Source organism: Hemicordylus capensis, chromosome 2 (genome assembly GCF_027244095.1).
Source record: "Hemicordylus capensis ecotype Gifberg chromosome 2, rHemCap1.1.pri, whole genome shotgun sequence".
In the NCBI taxonomy this organism is placed as follows: domain Eukaryota; kingdom Metazoa; phylum Chordata; class Lepidosauria; order Squamata; family Cordylidae; genus Hemicordylus; species Hemicordylus capensis.
The window spans coordinates 179,059,742-179,077,416 of record NC_069658.1 but is presented as its reverse complement, the minus strand read 5'-3'; the positions used below and the strand labels follow the sequence as shown (position 1 = coordinate 179,077,416).

General features: G+C 45.0%; 1 protein-coding gene across 3 annotated transcripts in view; it reads left to right on the top strand.

Annotated features, from left to right (window-relative positions):
- The first annotated feature begins 346 nt into the window (after positions 1-346).
- Positions 347-17,675, top strand: part of DCAF15 (DDB1 and CUL4 associated factor 15) — a 37,757-nt gene continuing 20,428 nt past the window's right edge. Inside the window, exons 1-7 of one of the 3 annotated variants that reach the window (XM_053296473.1) lie at positions 348-558; positions 4,085-4,182; positions 4,327-4,462; positions 10,565-10,671; positions 11,498-11,634; positions 12,081-12,251; positions 14,680-15,258. In XM_053296473.1, coding sequence (XP_053152448.1) covers positions 442-558; positions 4,085-4,182; positions 4,327-4,462; positions 10,565-10,671; positions 11,498-11,634; positions 12,081-12,251; positions 14,680-15,258 — 1,345 coding nt within the window. In that variant the 5' untranslated portion in view covers positions 348-441. Of the gene's footprint in view, positions 559-1,271; positions 1,566-4,084; positions 4,183-4,326; positions 4,463-10,564; positions 10,672-11,497; positions 11,635-12,080; positions 12,252-14,679; positions 15,259-17,675 lie in introns of those variants that run through there. The other 2 variants (XM_053296474.1, XM_053296475.1) reach the window with 2 other exon arrangements.

Genomic DNA, 17,675 nt, shown 5'->3' with positions numbered 1-17,675 from the left:
CTTGTTGCCACAGCAACATACACACCGTCGTCCTACACTGGGCGGGTAGCGCTAGGGCTCCGGTGAGGCGGGCCTGACGTGTGTCTCTTTCCCTCCCAATAGCAACCAGGCTATTTGTAAACTGAAAGACGATCCCGCCAATCGGCACTGAGGAAAAAGACCGACACGCGTGGGTGCGGAATTAAATATTGTATTGCTTTTGCTATCACTTTCCGCTTCGGGGGCAGGGAGGGTATAGTCGGTGATTGATGGTCGCATCCGCCAATGGTGACCTTAAACTCTACGGAGATCCGAGGCAAGAGCCAATAGGCGCCCGTTCACGTGTGAGGGCTGGCCAGTAAGCAGAAAGTGGCGGGCGGGACCCGGCGCGAACGCTTGCCGGAGGGAAAAGAGAAGGGGAGGGGGTGCCGTGGCGGCGACCAGCGGAGTTAGTGGAGGAAAATGGCGCCGAGCTCGAAATCGGAGCGGGGCGGCGCCTCGGGTGGAAAGCGGAGCTCGGCGGAGTCGGGGCGCGGTGGGAGGAGGGAGCACGTCGTGAGGCAGCTGGAGCGCGTCAAGGTGAGCGGGCGCGGCCTGGCCGGAGGGAGAGAGAGGGGAGGGCAGGCAGGCAGGCAGGCGAGGACCACCAGCGCCCGCGCTGCAGCAGGGGTGGCAAAGGATGGAGGATGTCAGGGAATGCCCCGCTGGTGGGAAGGGAAGGGAAGGGAAGGGAAGAGGGGGCTGCGTGGCCCCGGGGGCGGGGGGCGGGCAGGCGGGCAGGCAGGCAGGCAAGGGGGTGGGGGGCTCGCTCACAGATGGGGGGCTCGGAAGCGAGCGAAGGGGGATGGAGGGCTGCGTGTTGCGGTCCTGCTGGGAAGGATGCTCGGGCCAAAAGGCGAGGGAGGAACTTGCTCTTCTCCCAAGTATCATGAGGAAAGGGGCATGTGTGTGTTTCTTTGGGCGGGGGGGCGGCGGCTATATACTGGAAGCTGAAAGGGCTTGGCCTGGTGGCGGGCGAGGGGCGGGTGCGCGGTAGCCGGTGTGTGCCGTCTCAGGAGGCCGCTTGGTGCCTCTGAAGACTTGGGCTGCTGCTGCTGCCGCCGCCCTCCGCGGAAGCTTCTGCCCCAGGGAATCTGTTGAGCTCGAAGGTGCCACCAGATCCCGGGTGGCTTTTGCTGCGAAGGGCTAGCACGGCAGCCTCCCTGGAGGAACTGGGAACGCCGCGGTGAGGTGGCCGTGAAGGGAAGCGCGAGTGGGCCGCCGGGAGGGTCGCGCTGCTGTTTGTGTGGTCCTTGGGGAAGTTGGCACATGAGCAGAAGAAGAGAGGGCGGGTGTGTGTGTGTGTGTGTGTCTGTTTTAGTCAGAGGAGGCCTTTCGTCGTGCTGCTAAGAACACTTGAACCAGAAATGGGATATACATTTATCTTTCGAAGTAAATTGGAGAAGTAGTGGGTGTGAGGCACTATATGTAGGGGCCTCAGGCTATGTAGTGGTGAGAAAGGACCTTTCTTTGGTAGAGCGTGTGAGATGCCGTTAAAAATGGAGAGGCTGAAACAAAGAGTGTAAACTGGAAAATGTACCTAAATGGTAAGTGTTGCAGGATGTATGGAAATACTAGGAGAGCCATGTGTGTTGAACCTAGGTGGGTAAGGGTAAAAATCCCTGCTCTGCCATGGTGCTCTGGGTAACAATTGGCCAAGCATTCTTTCTCCGCTTAAGCTGCCTTCCAGGATGCTTGTGAGGTTAGTAGCCAAGGGAAGGGGCTGTGCATGCTGCCCTGAATTCTTTGGAGGAAGGCAAGATAAAATGTAGTAGATAATAATGTATTTATTATTAAATTTATACACCGCCTTTCATTAAAAAACAATCCCTAGGCGGTTCACACAGAAAAACTAAAATAAGACTATAAAAATACACAATTAAAGGTTGTGTGTCTGTTAGGAAGAAAGGGTGTGTGAATGGGGGGGGGACAGTGGTAGAGAATGAGAGGGGATTGATGCTGGGAGTAATAGGCAGGATATAATTTTGGGAGGATTTGTAGTACCATGTGTATGTGCACACATGCCTCATAGTGAGTTGCACTGAGACCAGCCAACAGGGGCATTCAAATTCAGCCTCAGCGGTCAGCCTTGGTTAAACGATTAGCCAGCTCTGTAGAGGGCTTCATCATGGATTGAGTGAATTCCAACTCAGTTGCACTCTCTTGCCTCAGTGGTCCTCAGTAGCCATTTTCATATGGAAAATATGAAAATGCTGCTATATGGAATATAATGACCAAATACCAAATGGTGAACAATGAAAATCAGAGAAGGAGAGGAAATTGTGCTTGTATAATCTTGGTCCCATGTGGAAACTATGTTGGCTTTCCTGAAACTGGACCTTAATGTGATTTTATTTTGAGGATACTCTGTTTTGTAAGCTGCTTTGACAGCTTACAAAAGGCAGAATATGAGTTTTCACATAATTTCCTTGCTAGATCAAGCCCAAGGTTCATCTAGTCCAGCATTCTTTGTCCAGCCAAAAGATACCACTGGAGCTGACAATCAGAGCTTGTAGACAACAGCTCTTCCCTGGTGTTTATTTCCAGCACCTGGTATTCAGAGGTATATTGCATCTATTCATGATGGTTCTATTTTCTGTGATGGCAAATAGCCATTGATCAAGCTTGTGTTCCATAAGCTTGATGAATGTGTCAAATCCTTCTTAAAATAATCTAAACTAATGGCCTTTACCACATCTTTTAGTACTTAATTCAGTTTGTATACAGCTGAACCCTGTTATCCACGGGGGTTCCGTTCTCTGCTATAACCGCAGATAATGGGACATTGTGGCAATGGGAATGCAGGGGCGTTAGGTTTCTGGATGTTGGGAAATACGCAAAAAATCCCCCTCCCAAACAAAACAAAACAGTGTCCTATGATGTTCTGAAGGTCTCCAGCTGTCCAGGAATGCTCCCCACCTGTGCCAAATTTCCAGTTTTTCCATGAAAAATCATGGGGAAATGCTTTTTTAAAAAACCAAATGAGCCACACAATGGCTTCTCTTTAGAAAATGGTGGCCAGAAATAACCTCTGAGGTGATTTCTAGCCATCCTGAAACCGCGGATACGTGAGTTATAACCCTTTTTGTATCAACAGATAATGAAGTCAGGTGACAATTAGGTGGCCGTGGATACATGGAACCATAAATAGCAGTACTGCAATTAACAAGTTTGACCTGTATCCTGAACTTATTACCAGTCAATGACATTGGTTGCCCCTGAGCTTTAGTCTTATATAAGAAGGAACAACATTTCTTTGTCTATTCGGTCACTATTACTTTTTGAATCTTACAGATGGAGAATTAAGGCTGACGGGGGGGGGGGGGAACTATTTGCCCAAATCTCTGAGTCCATGATGAGCTGGAACTTGAACATGGCAAGTTCCTTCTGAATAGCTTCTCAGTTGTTGTTGTTGACTTGTAACCAAAGGCCTGTTATGAGATGGATGGAGATGAGGAAGTATTTTTAGTATGTCCTTCCTGGACAGTGTGGATTCTTAAACAATACTGTACATTGAACAACTGAATGTTGTGTGATAGAGGAGAAGAAGTCTGGCAAGTGTCTTAGTCACTCAACCTTGAAAAGTACTATGGTGTGTTTAACAATTGGATGGTAGGGAGGAATATGGCAAGTGTAATGTAAGTCCCAGAAGAGTAAGACTACTGACGAAAGGCACTCCTTGAATTGCTGGTACCTACCATTAGAAAGGGTTGCTTTTTCTAGTGATCATAAGGTTCTCTTATGGTTGAAAATTGTCCATTTTAACTAAGCCCACACCTGTTCCTTTATACCATCCTGTGATAATTAAGAGAGGCAGTGACATTCATATCGAAACAGAAAGGTGTGGCTGATCTGCCCAAGAAGGCCTGCTGTTGGTTGGCCCAAATAATTGCATCACTATCACTGCCTGATGTGTATGCTGTTTTTGTTTGAGCATCTTGGACTTTCATGGGACCTGGATGTGATTTGTCTGTGTTTTCTCCATTTTGTAGCTTCTTGTGTATTTTAAAGATAGTCTTGAGCTCTTTAAAAGAACCTCCTTTGATGACTTTGACACCCTTTGCAGATCAGTGGACAGCTGTCGCCTCGCCTCTTCCGTAAACTGCCACCGAGAGTTTGTGTCTCCCTGAAGAGCATTGTTGATGAGCATTTCTTATGTGCAGGGTAAGGTTATGGTGTGTTATCAATTTTTCTATGAGCTGTCATAGTCCTGACTCCTTTGTAGAAGAGAGCGGTTTCTTGCACATATGGACTGTATGTATGAGAGCCCTGTTGTCTGAGGTCTGCTTCATTTGTTTTGTACTGCAGGCACATTTTCCTTGGCTTCTCTAAATGCGGGAGATATGTGTTGTCCTACACCAGCAGCAGTGGTGATGATGACTTCTCTTTCTACATCTACCATCTTTACTGGTGGGAATTCAATGTCCACAGCAAGCTAAAAATGGTATGGACCATGCCTGCATGTGATGGAAGTGGGATTGAAAGAGTCATTCTTTTCTGTGATCATGAGTTACAGCAACTGACTTAGCCCATGGCATCAAACAAGACTTGGCCTGGCAATGGTGGACTGTGTGGTGGACGATTAGACAGTTTTAAGTAGTGGACCTGAAAGTTCAGGGAGGGAAGACCTTACCCTAAGGTCACAGGATGACTTAATCCTGAGGTTCCAGGAGGAAATGGCAAATGTCATCTTTGTCTGCTATGGAGTCCTATCTAATAGCTGAGATGTTCTACATTTGTCATGTGGGACACAATAAAATAAGGTATGGTACTCCTACCTAGAAGCCAGTAGAAGATGGTGAAGCCTTGACTCCTCCTCCTTGATCACATGAGGACTGATTGCATCTTGGTACTGAAGCTTCTACTAGCTACAGTATCACCATGTGGCTAATGAAGAGACTTTGCAGAGACCTTACAGCAGGCCTGCTCAACTTTGGCCCCCCAGCTATTTTTGGACTACAACTCCCATAATCTCTAGTCACAGTGGCCAATAGCCAGGGATTTATGGGAGTTGGAGGTCAACATCTGCAGGAGGGCCAAAGTTGAGTATCCCTGCCTTACAGTTACAAAGGTAGGTAGTGAGGTCTGATGTCTTGTGTAGTTTGTGTTTTGTTTACTTTTTGGTTGGTTGGATTTTTGGTAACAGATGCCTTGTTTGTGATACAACCCATGTGCATTTCTGGGATACTTGTATTTATCACCCTGTACCTAGATCATCAGTTACAGTTGTGAGGATTTTCTTATAAGACACTGCTTTAGTGTTCTAACTAGAATTCAAAATGGATAAGGAAACACTTTTTGAGCTCCTTTGTTTAAATATTTTCCCATCAAATTTTGCATGCGAAGTCACTGCCTCCAAAGCCATCCTACTTTTAAACAAAGTTTACATGGACATTTAGCAAAATATAGATGAGTACAAGCATAAATCTAAAAATTAAATATAGCATTAACTTTGTATTTTTGCTTGCCTGCCTGTAAGCCAGTTAATAGAAACAGAAATATAGGAATATTTTATATATTGGTCAAGGTATTTTAAATATACCTTGGAGTGCCTTTTAACAGCTACAACTGGTACACCAGCTGTGACCCTACTTGGAGAAACCAGATTTTTACCTCAGTCGCTCCTGCTTTGGTAGCATCCAGATTGGACTACTACAGTGTGCTCTATGTGGGGCTGCCCTTGAAGACGGTTGAGAAGCTTCAGCTGGTTGAGAATGCTGCTACAAGGATGCTTGTGGGCACAAGCAGTTTCATGAATGTCACACCCATCCTGCGGCAGCTTCATTGGTTACTGGTCTGCTTCTGGCCAGATTAAGATGCTGTTCTTAATCTTTAAAGCTCTACATGTATCGGGCCCAGGGTACCTGTCAGACCACATTTGCCCATATGAACCTGCCAGGGCCCTCCATTTGTCATCCCAGGCCCTGCTCATGGCCCTGCCACTAACAGAGATCTGGTTGGTGGGGACTAGAGACAGGGCCTTTTCAGTCGTGGCCTCTCGGCTTTGGAACGCCCTCCCCAAAGAGGTTTGCCATGGTTCTTCCCTCAGTGTTTTTAAGAAACAAATAGAAACATCTTTTAAAATATGCTTTTAAATGTTTTATCTGCTGCTTATATCTGGTAGGTTCTTTAGTTTTTATAGTTCTCTGCTTTCACTTTTTAAATAACTCTTAATTTGAAACCTTTTTTTTTAAAAAAATGAAATTTTGATTGTCGTTTTAACCTGGGCTTTGTGTTTAGTCTCATGTTTTAGTATTAGTCTTATGTTTTACATTGTATCTGTTTTATTAATGTTGTGAGCTGCCCCGAGCAGTAGTGTACTGGAAGGGCAGGGTATAAATATTTTAAATAAATAAAATATTTCGAATATATGTATATACTGTTTTTGAACTGGAAAAACATTCACAAAATGGTTTACATAGCAAAAGAAATGAAGAGATGAATCCCTGCCCCAGAGGGGCTCACAATCTAGTATGTGCATGGGGAGGGCAATAAGGAGGAGGAGAAAATAACATTTGCAGAGAGAAACCTCTTTTAAGGAGAGAAGAGATACAATTGCTTTGAACTTTTCAATTTTTTGGAAACTTCCTTAAATAATCATGAATAAATGATTGCAGTTAGTTTTCTATATATTTAACATACAGGTGAAACTCGGAAAATTAGAATATCGTGCAAAAGTCCATTAATTTCAGTAATGCAAATTAAAAGGTGAAACTGATATATGAGACAGACGCATTACATGCAAAGCGAGATAAGTCAAGCCTTAATTTGTTATAATTGTGATGATCATGGTGTACAGCTCATGAAAACCCCAAATCCACAATCTCAGAAAATTAGAATAATTACATGGAACCAAGAAGACAAGGATTGAAGAATAGAACAATATCGGACCTCTGAAAAGTATAAGCATGCATATGTATTCAGTACTTGGTTTGGGCCCCTTTTGCAGCAATTACTGCCTCAGTGCGGCGTGGCATGGATGCTATCAGCCTGTGGCACTGATGAGGTATTATGGAAGACCAGGATGCTTCATTAGCGGCCATCAGCTCTTCTGCATTGTTTGGTCTCATGTCTCTCATCCTTCTCTTGGCAATGCCCCATAGATTCTCTATGGGGTCAGGTCAGGCGAGTTTGCTGGCCAATCAAGCACAGTACACTATATACTTTTCAGAGGTCCGATATCGTTCTATTCTTCAATTCTTGTCTTCTTGGTTCCATGTAATATTCTAATTTTCTGGGATTGTGGATTTGGGGTTTTCATGAGCTATACGCCATGATCATCACAATTATAACAAATTAAGGCTTGACTTATCTCGCTTTGCATGTAATGCGTCTGTCTCATATATCAGTTTCACCTTTTAATTTGCATTACTGAAATTAATGGACTTTTGCACGATATTCTAATTTTCCGAGTTTCACCTGTAACCTTATGAAAGAATGCTAACAATTTTTTTCCAGCTTGACATATCTTAGATTTCTGATTATGCAATATAATCATTTAGCCAGGAACCTTCGATTAAGTTTGACATAGTGAATGGTCCACCACCCATTGGCAAGTGTTGACAAGCCCCAGCCAAGGTGGGGTCTCCTCTCACAATTGTGCCGTGCTTCTGTGGCAGTCCAAGGGCCTCAGAAGTGCGAACAAAATAAGCACAAGCCTCAGCCTTCCTGTTGAGCTGAAGAGCAGGGTTAGAACTTTTCTTTCTTGAATAGCACTTCTAAAACACCTTGAAATTACAGTATGACAACAAATAGAGATGGTTGGTGATGGCTTGAATGCAGATACTGGTGTGTGTCTGTGTGTGTGTGTAGATCTGGGTAGAGTTCTGCATATGGAATGCCTAGGTCACTCTGCATAACACTTTGGGAATGGGTATGATTTCTCTTTTCAGGTGTTCAGAAACAAGATAACTGAGTTGATAAATGAGTACTAAGACTATTCAATTGGCTTGAATAGTCCTAAAATCTTATTTAGGAACTACGATGGCCCCACCCCAATATTTCAGGTTATCTGTGCCACAAACTGCTAGGTATGTATAGGCAGGGAGGATAGTCGAAATGTATGTATGAATTACTAGCATCAACTTGTTTACAAAATTGTCCTACTTTCACTATGAGTTCCCCTTAAGAGAAGAGGCTTGTTTGAGGTGAGACAGCAGGTTGGAGCAGAGCCAAGACTGGGGAGACACATGGGCCCTTTCAGCTTGCTGATTCTTTAACTGTAAGCCACAAAAAAGGGTGATGCAAATCACCCATAAATTTTATGCAAATGACACCATAAAGAGTGCAAAATGTATTCAAACTAAAGTTCCAGTGCACTTTAGCTTTGATAGTCAGTGGACCACCTTGAATCTAAGATGGTAGTAATTACTGGGAAGCACCTAAAAAGTAGATGCTGTACAAAACAGATAGGCACTGCCCAATGGGCATACATTTTAATGCAGACAAAACCTGAAATTGAAATGTTTTTCCTTTATAGAGGAGGATATTGTAGAACAGTTTCAATTGACTTGTATATTGATTAGGGCTGTGAACTTATTAAAAAAAAATCTGATCTGATCGGATCTGATTTTGAAAATATCGGAATTCGGTTCTTAGGCCCCGGGGGTTGTTGGATGTCAGGTCAGAGTCTATTTCAGGTTGGAAATCTGACTTAACCCTGGATTGTTCCATATAGAAGTCAATGTGGAAATGTAAAATAAATAAAGAAAAATAAAGGGCTGGGCCTAGGACTTCAAAATTCAGCACAGGTGACATACAGGATGGAAGTACTCTGTGTAGTGAATTTGAAGTGAATTGGACAATCCTTTGATTATTAATGTGTGTTTTTGTTTAACCAGATGCTCTTGTGCAAGAGCACCATTCTGACAATGAGAAAATGGTGCTCTTGTGCAAGAACACCTTGTTAAAAAACAACAACCCACACACTAAAAATCACAGGATTGTCTGATTCACTTCAGATTCACTACAGAGTCCTTGCACCCTGTACTTTGTCTGTGCTGAATTTTGAAGTCCTAGTCCTAGCCTTTTATTTGTCTCATATATATATATCCCTTTTGACCTTTATGCAGAACAATATGATCTTTGGTTTTCAAAAAGATGGTGTCCACCATTTTGTGCTTCTGATAGTCTGACATGAATTCTGATATGAATTCCAACATGAAATCTGGCAATTCCAATCAGAAATTGGGGATCTGGTATCGGATTGGAATTTGACTGATTTTTTAACTGATCGCCTCAATGTTGGATCAATTCCGACTTTGCACAGGCCTAATATGGATTCTTTCCATGCATTGGTTTCCTATGAATCCATCATGTCAAGCAGTGCTAGTCTTGCTTAGGGGCGTGCACGGACGGCAGTTAGATCCGAGGTCTGAATTTGGAGTGGTCTGTGGTCCAGTGGACTGGTTCAGGCAAATCTCGAACCAGTCTAGCAGTTCAAGGCGGGGGGTGGGGTGGGGGATGGTGAGCAGCACCTTTAAAAGTAAAGCCACAGGTCCTTAGTGATGCTTTACTAGCATCATCGCTGCTGCAGGCAGCTTTCTGCAGAGGCAGTGCTGCCCCCAGCTGTCTGCCTGAAGCGTGGCTCTGTCACCCACCTGGCCTCCATGCATGCATAGAGGCCAGGTGAGTGATGGAGCCGCGCATGAGCTGCTGGGGGGGTGGAGAGCTGCCACTACAGGAAGTTGCCTGCAGCAAGGCAAGGTGATGCTGGCAAGATTCTACTGTGGCTTTACTTTTAAAGGTGCTGCTTGCCACCACCCCTACCACCCCCGCCCAGTGCTGCCTCAAACCACCAGACCCAGTTTGAGATTCGGCTGATCTGGGCTGCTGGACCGTGGACCAGTCCCGTGGTCCATGCACACCCCTAGTCTGGCCTAAAAGAATTCCATTCTATTTAGATATGAATATAAAGTAGCCATTCTTACAAATATAGGAAACAGTTTTGGAGGAGGAATTGGTTCACATAAAGGCGTCCACTACTTGTCCTTGAATCAGTACTCCTAAATATGCCAAAGAGAAACGACTAGCCATTTGAAGGGCATTTACCCCCTGCTGCTGGGATGCAGAATTGTTTTCTTTCACTGCAGTAGTTTTGCTGTGCTTGTGCTTCTTAAACCAATGGAGACTATTGCTTACCACCTCATGAATTCTGGAGTAGATGGAAATTGCGCTCATGTATCAGATCAAGTTTAGTCCCACTTAACACGCCCAGTGAATAGTGGTAATACAACAAGCAAGAACAATATTTGGGTTGCACTAGCTAGCTATTACTAGTGCCTGTTTGAAATCTTTTCATGTAGCTACATAGGAGAACAAATATTCCTCCTGAAGATGGGTTTTGTATGTGCTATAGGGCATTGGAATTCTCATTTGTTAGTCTTTAAGATTTCTGTGCCTCTTTTAATTTTTTAATTTTTTTTTGCATTTCCTATAGTAAATCTCTTGTGGTCCCACCATGTCCTATCCACCCATCTATTTATTTATTATATTTATATACTAGCTGATATATGTGTATCTAGCATGTGTCTTGTCCCTTCTTCAGGTACGTCAGGTTCGATTGTTCCAGGATGAGGAAATCTACAGTGATCTCTACCTGACAGTATGCGAATGGCCTAATGATTCCTCCAAGGTCATCGTCTTTGGTTTCAAGTATGTTTCTTTGAAGCTTGCAATTTCATTTTTAAGATTATGAATGTGATTTCAATCCCCTGACTTTTCCACTTTCCCATGAGAAGAAGGAGCTTGTTTCATTTGCTTAAGGCATTCTGGACTATTCCTTTCTGAAGATCTAAGGGAGGCATTTTGGGGTTATACGCTGACGAGAAGTTCCGGAAATGATGTGATGACTTCTGAATTGCTTGACTTTTCAGTGCTTTTGAAGGAGCCTGGGGCACCTTAGTCTGGCAGAATATGAAGCGGGTGATGCTTTGCTAGTTTTGTGCTCCTAGATGAAATAAATGTATAATGGAGAAAGTGGTCATGGGATTTCAGTTTAGGAGGATGTTCTTTTTGCTGTTGTCTCTAGTGTGACTCCTTCTCTCATTGGGTTGCCTAGCTAGTTTCATCACTGTGACAATATAATTAGAGAAATGTCCTTGTGTCTAATTGCAGTTCTAGTCTTTGAACTGGGCTAGGAGTGAGCAATAATCAGTTTTTGGCTGCATTTAAACTGGAGATAAATGTTGATAAACTGAGGGAGATATTTTAGCTCTGAGACCGTCTGATATTTATCTTCTGTTATTGAAGACTAAACCTGCAATCTCCAGCACTCTTACTAGGGAGTAAATGCCATTAAGTTTGGTAGGACTTAACTTCTGAGTTTGAAAGTATTTAGGTACATATTATAAAAGGCTTATAACAAGGTAATTGAGCAGATGTTGTCCTCCATTTGGATGCTAGAACTGGCAGGTGGGTGGGCAAAAGTATTTGTGGCCACCTCTGAAAATGACTGCTACTGCCACCTCTCTCCTGGTAGCACCCGTTCGGCCAATGGCCTGCTCATGAACATGATGATGAGTGATGAAAACCATCGGGATATCTACATTAGTACAGTTGCCATGCCTTCCCTTGTGCACTGTCCCAACTGCAGGGACATGGCCATTGCACATCCAGGTGAGTGAGACAAAACTGGCAGGGGGGAATCTTTTCTTGCAGTATGCCCAAAATTATGGAAAACCTTAGAGAGACCTGATAAAGTATTAATAGGATAGATAAGAAATATAACACTTGCAGCCTGACTAGGGGAAATAACATAAAGGTTCCTTTTTGTGAAGCCAATAATTGAGAGAAAATGAGAATGTTTGAGAAATAATTTCTGTCAACAGCTTTGATGTACACTTTTAATTTTAGAGCCTGTCTCATTTCAAGGCTCAGTATGTAGTTCATTCTGGAGAAGTGCCTGTTTCTCTCACCTGGAAGTAAGAGTGACGCTGTGAATCCTTAGGAAGAAAAGCACAACTCTCTGCTAAGGATTTTATGGAGGGCAGCTTCTTCCTGATGAATGTGTACAGAACCTGTCCTATGTTGGTGTTGATGCTGTTTTGCATTCCCTCTCCTAGGTGACCCCAATGCCAAATGTCTGCAGCATGGTTTTATGCTGCACACAAAGTACCAGGTGGTGTACCCTTTCCCCACATTCCAGCCAGCATTCCAGCTCAAGAAGGACCAAGTGGTGCTGCTCAACACTAGCTATTCTTTAGTAGCCTGCGCTGTTTCTGTCCATACATCAGGTAAATGTCTGGGCGGGTGTATATGTGTAAATAAGGGAGGATGTGGCAGGAAGGTGCTGAGATAATCTGCTCAGTCCCCATCTGAGTCTGTGCAAGGCTTTTTAGAGGCTGAGGGATACTGGTGGCCAGTCTGGTTTGTGCTCGGACTGTCAAACTGGCCCAGTTCGTGGAGGACCGGTTCACAATCAAATGGTCTGTGCACATCCCTAGAAGAGGGCAACCAAGATGACCAGGGGTCTGGAGCACCTTCCTTATGAGGCAAGGCTTCAGGGTCTGGGGCTTTTTAGTTTGGAAAGAGGTGACTATGGGGCAGCATGATAAATGTGTATAAAATTATGCATGGAGTAGAGAGAGTGGTCAGAGAAACTTTTTTTCCTTTCTCATAACACCAGAACCAGGCGTCATCCCATAAAACTGAAGGCCAGGAAATTTAGGGCCGACAAAAGGAAGTGCATTTTCACATAGGACATAATTAGTCTATGGAATTCTTTGCCATGGGATGCGGTGATGGCCACTAGCTTGGATGTCTTTAAAAGGGGCTTAGACAAATTCGTAGATGACAGATCTCTCATTGGCTACCAGTCTGGTAGTTATAGGCCACCTCTAGCCTCAAGAGGCAAGATGCCTCTAAATACTAGTTGCAAGGAAGCAACAGCAAGAGAGAGGGCATGCCCTCAGTTCTTGCCTGTGGGCTTCTCAGAGGCATCTGGTGGGCCACTGTGTGAAAAAGGATGCTGGACTAGATAGGCCTTGGGCCTGATCTAGCAGGGCTGTTCTTATGTTCTTGCCCAGGAAGCTCCTTTTGTTTTTCAAAGCTGAACAAAAGCCCTATTGTAATAATCTGTTTCAGTGCTGCTGTGCTTTTATGGGCAATCACCTGCAATTTTCAAAAATTTTATTTAAGCTCTTTACATTTTCCTTCTGTTTTCTTTGTTTATTGCATTCACCATGTTTCACTGAAATTTTTTGTACATGTCTCGCTTCACAGCTGTATCCAGGCAGCACAAAATTCCTCTTGTTACTTGGTTTATCTCACTACTGACAGTGAAAGCAGTATATCAGAAAGGCTTATTTAATCCTAGAAACTTGTGTTCAAACTAAAAAGAATTTTGTGTTTGCCTGAATACAGCATATCCAGGTTGCTAATGAGGTACATCAAAGAACATGAAAAGGGGCGGAGTTGGGAAGGGTGGTGAAGATGAAAGGACTCCTCTCATGGTGAGATGTGAGATGGCATCAGCTTTCTTAATCTGTTAGAATCATTTGAGAAACTGGTTCCACAGCTTTTATAGTCCTGTGTCGAGTTCAGGGCTTCCACACAATGAATGTGGAGTCCTTTAGGTGGCTTCAAAACTTCCTTTTCCTACAGTTCTTCAAAACTGGGAGCTTCTGTCCTCTGGGGTGAATTTCTGTGGAAGAAAACCAAGTCCATATTTGAGTCTTCTGGGAGAAATTGATTAGGCTGCTTTCTGAAGAGTAGGTCCCCATGCCAAGCTGGCACTTGCGTCTTATTCCAACTTCTGTTTTGGAGTGCTGTATTATACTAGAAAAAAATCCATCACTATGATGGGTTTGTGTGTTTTCTGTATTGCAAGAACCTTCTGCAGCGGGTGGGGGGATGAGATGCAGCCTCTTTTGAGATCTCTGTGATGGTTTCTGAACCACTGAATGCCAGGAGTTGGGGGTAGATAGATTTTGGCTCCAATGTAACGCTGCCTCCAAGTGCAGCACTCCCCTCACCTCCCTACCCACCCCCCCGAATGAATGACAACTTTGCTTGTGAGAGAAAATAAAGGGATGTACCTGGACAACATTGGGATAAAGGGCTAAATGTACTCCCTACCTCTGGTGACCCAGCTATCAAAAAAAAAAAAAAAAGGACTGATCATTTTTGGTTCATCTTGGACTGTGTTTCTTGGTCAAACGACAATATAGACCATAATAATTCAAGGTAAAGAGTTGTCTAATAGCTATTTGCAGCATTAGTCCATGTAGCCCAGTACTTTCCTCTCTGGCTTGCAAATCCTTAGGTGGAAATGTCAGGGATTGAACCAGAGAATGATGTTCAGTGTGTGTGTTTGCTCTGCCACTGAACAGTATTAATTTATGGGCTTGCTTGATTATTGCGTTCTCTCTGTCATAGCTGTGAACTCTGCATAAGAGAGGAGACAGGCTTGAGGACTGGCCAATTCTGAATCCCAGCTGGTCTGTGGGAAGAGGTGGGGGGAGGGAAGCTATCCTATAAGCATTGTATTATTTGCATCTTACCACTACATCTAGTCTCCTTCCAGAATGGGAGGAGAATCCAGAACTGATATCTCTGGTCAGACTAAGTTGTTTCTGGTGATTAAAAATGTTGGTGCACACTGCTGTAGAAATGTTGAATGTGCAGTGGGTTTTAATTGTTTCCTTTGCCACTTTCTTCTAGAAGACAGCAACTTCTGCCAAATCCTCTATGATAGGAGGAGTCAGCCCTGGTCCTCTGCTGGTGACGTTTGCCATACACCTGTTGTCTCGCAGTGCCCCATGGGCTCCGAGGAAGGGCCGGAAAGAGAGAGCTGCTCTTGCCGGAGTGCAGCTGCATTACAGCAGCCAGTCCCTGTTCCTCCACAGGACACAGAAAACCACATCTCGCCTGCTGTAGCTATGGCAAAGGAATTTGTTGCGGACATCTTCCGAAGGGCCAAGGAAGCAAAAGGCACTGGCCCGATGGAGGAGGTGGCAGGCAGTGGGCTGGAGGGCCTTCTGGACTTTGATGGGGCCCTCGGCCAGGGCACTTTAGCCTCTTGTAGTCTGGGGAAGAATTTGGGGTCTTGCTTGCATGACAGTGGCACTTGCAGCTCTGCATCTCCTGGAGCAGACAGCACTTCTGACATGGGAGGGTCCCCCAAAGACTCTCCCATTGGCGACACTGAGCTGGAAGGTCAACCCGCTGAGCCAGGCTATGTGAACTATACCAAACTGCGCTATGTCCTGGAGCCCAGCGATCTCTCTGAGGCCGAGGATGGTGAGTGTTCCTTTTAAAGCAAAGCTTATGTAAGGAAGGAGCATGTTGTAGGATCTGAGCTTCTGACATCTGGATCCACAGGCATAAGCCGAGAGGCCCAATAGCAAAACCTCTGTGGTTCTGCTGCTGATGCCACATTTTCCCCCGGTGTGCAAAATGTGGCAGCCCACACTGCTTTTGGCTTTTATTTATTTATCAAATGTGTATGTCGCCCCAAACCTCCGTCTCTGGGCGGTTTTGTATGTACAAGGGAAAGCTGCTCTCTTGCCTGTGAGCTTTAGGAATGTTCCTTATGCTGCCCCATTGTATAGCTGCAATCAGTTATTTACTTGATATGCCACCTCCATTCCTGTGGGTTCCTCCTAGACCAGGGGTTCCCCACAGGTAGAGTGGTACTTGAAGGGCTCCTGAGGGTACTCCTGCCTCCTTGTGTTACAGCTGTGCAGTTTGTTCCCCATCTGAGGATCACTGGCTTGAAGCCGATGCATCCTCAGCAATGTGTCCACTCTGGAGGAAGTAGGAAGAAGACCCTCCTCCTCTGTTCCTGATTGGCTGGCTACGTGCTGAAACTTGGCTTACCCCTCCCCTCAGTTGACTGACAGGCTTCAGAAAATTAGCAGAGTACTTCCATTGAAATAAATGGGACATTAATTTCAAAATCATTAATTTCAAGAAGACTGCATATGAATAATTTAGTGTAGATGAGAGCTAGTGACTGTAATAGCCTGTTGCCATAACTGTAACACTTAATTTTTATGTATGTGTATGCATACACAAATTTAAATGTTAGTTATGCGTTGGGCTACTCCAGTCACTGACTGGTTTACGTCCAGATTATGTTACTCATAAGCAGTCCTATTGAAATTAATGGGATACTGAGTCAGGCTATTGGTCCATCTAGCTCAGTATTGTCTACCCAGACTGGCAGTGGCTTCTCCAAGGTTGCAGGCAGAGTCTCTTTCAGCCCTATCATGGAGATGCCAGGGAGATAACTTGGAACCATCCGCTCTTCCCAGAATGGCGCCTCCATCCCCTGAGGGGAATATCTTCCAGTGCTCACATATCAAGTCTCCCACTCAAATGCAACCAGGGTGGACCCTGCTTAGCTAAGAGGACAAGTCGTGCTTGCTACCACAAGACCAGCTCTCCTCATCTAATAGTGAGGAGTTCTCATGAGTAACTTAGTCTGGATGTAAAGTAGTGACGAGAGTAGTCTGTCTCATAACTATAACTTTAAATTTGTGTATGTGCTTGTGTGTGTGTGTGTGTGTGTGTATATTCTAAGAAGCCATTTGCAGCCAAGCCGGAAAAGGGGAAGGGGACGGCAGGGAGTTCTCCTGCCGCCCTCTTGCAATGGGAAGGGATTCAGCAAGAAGGGGGCGGCAAGGGTCTTGGGGGCGTCAGGGGGTTTGAAGGGGGCGGCCGCCAGCCGAGCGGGGTTTTGAAGGGGGCAGCAGGGAGATATCCTGCCGCCCGATTCTGTATACAAAAGGAGGAGCCGCCGAGCGGGGAATGAAGCGGGCGGCAGGGAGATATCCTGCCGCCCGATTGCTCAATAAAATACGGCACGGTTGTTGGGAGGAGTAAGTAAAGCCCCCCCCCGTCCTTATTGGACCCCCCCACCCCAGTGCCGGACCGCAGCTCCGCGGTTCCGTGCACATCCCTAGTAGTAGCCACGGGGGGGGGGGGCGGGGGGGCGCTGTGCTAAGTTCAATAGGAGAGTTGCTCTTCCCCTTCTAAACTGAAGAGCCACACTCTTAAAAAGAGATCTCTTTACCCAGTTAGCAGAGGTTATGCAGCCGAGTGTGTTTACGTCTGCATCTGTAAGTATATATGGGCCTCTGTCACATGCACGTGTTCTTTTACCTGTGTCACGTGGGCATGCTTGGGCCCTTGCTAAGGCTGTGCTGCTTCTGTACTAAACAATTAGAATTTTGTATGGCTATGTAAGCTCTGTGACTTGTTACAAGGGATTACTCACCAGGTGCATTTGGTGTCTTGCCCACTAGAATGATCTGCAGCAACTGAAGGTTTTGTCAGTCTGCTTGGGTGCTCTTTTAGTGGGTTCTGGTTGCATTAAATGTTTACGTTTCTATCTGTTGCTGGACAACTGCTTTAGACTGAGATCATGAGATTGTACACTTTATTTTCCCCGCCCCACATCATGGACCTGGCATCTCCCATGAGTAAGAAGTTTGAATGAAGTCTTCACCAGAACTGTGTCTGCTCTGACTTTTGCAGGTTTCCATAGGAAGAAAGGCAGGGGCAGTGGAGCACACAGATGTGAGGATTAATGTAACTGTTTTTCCATGACAGTGAGAAAACTGTGGAACATGTGAACTGAGCAGTTCAGTTAATCTGCTGCCATGCACCTAGCAAGCTCCATTTCTGAGCCTTGTTGAAAGGACAAGCAAGTG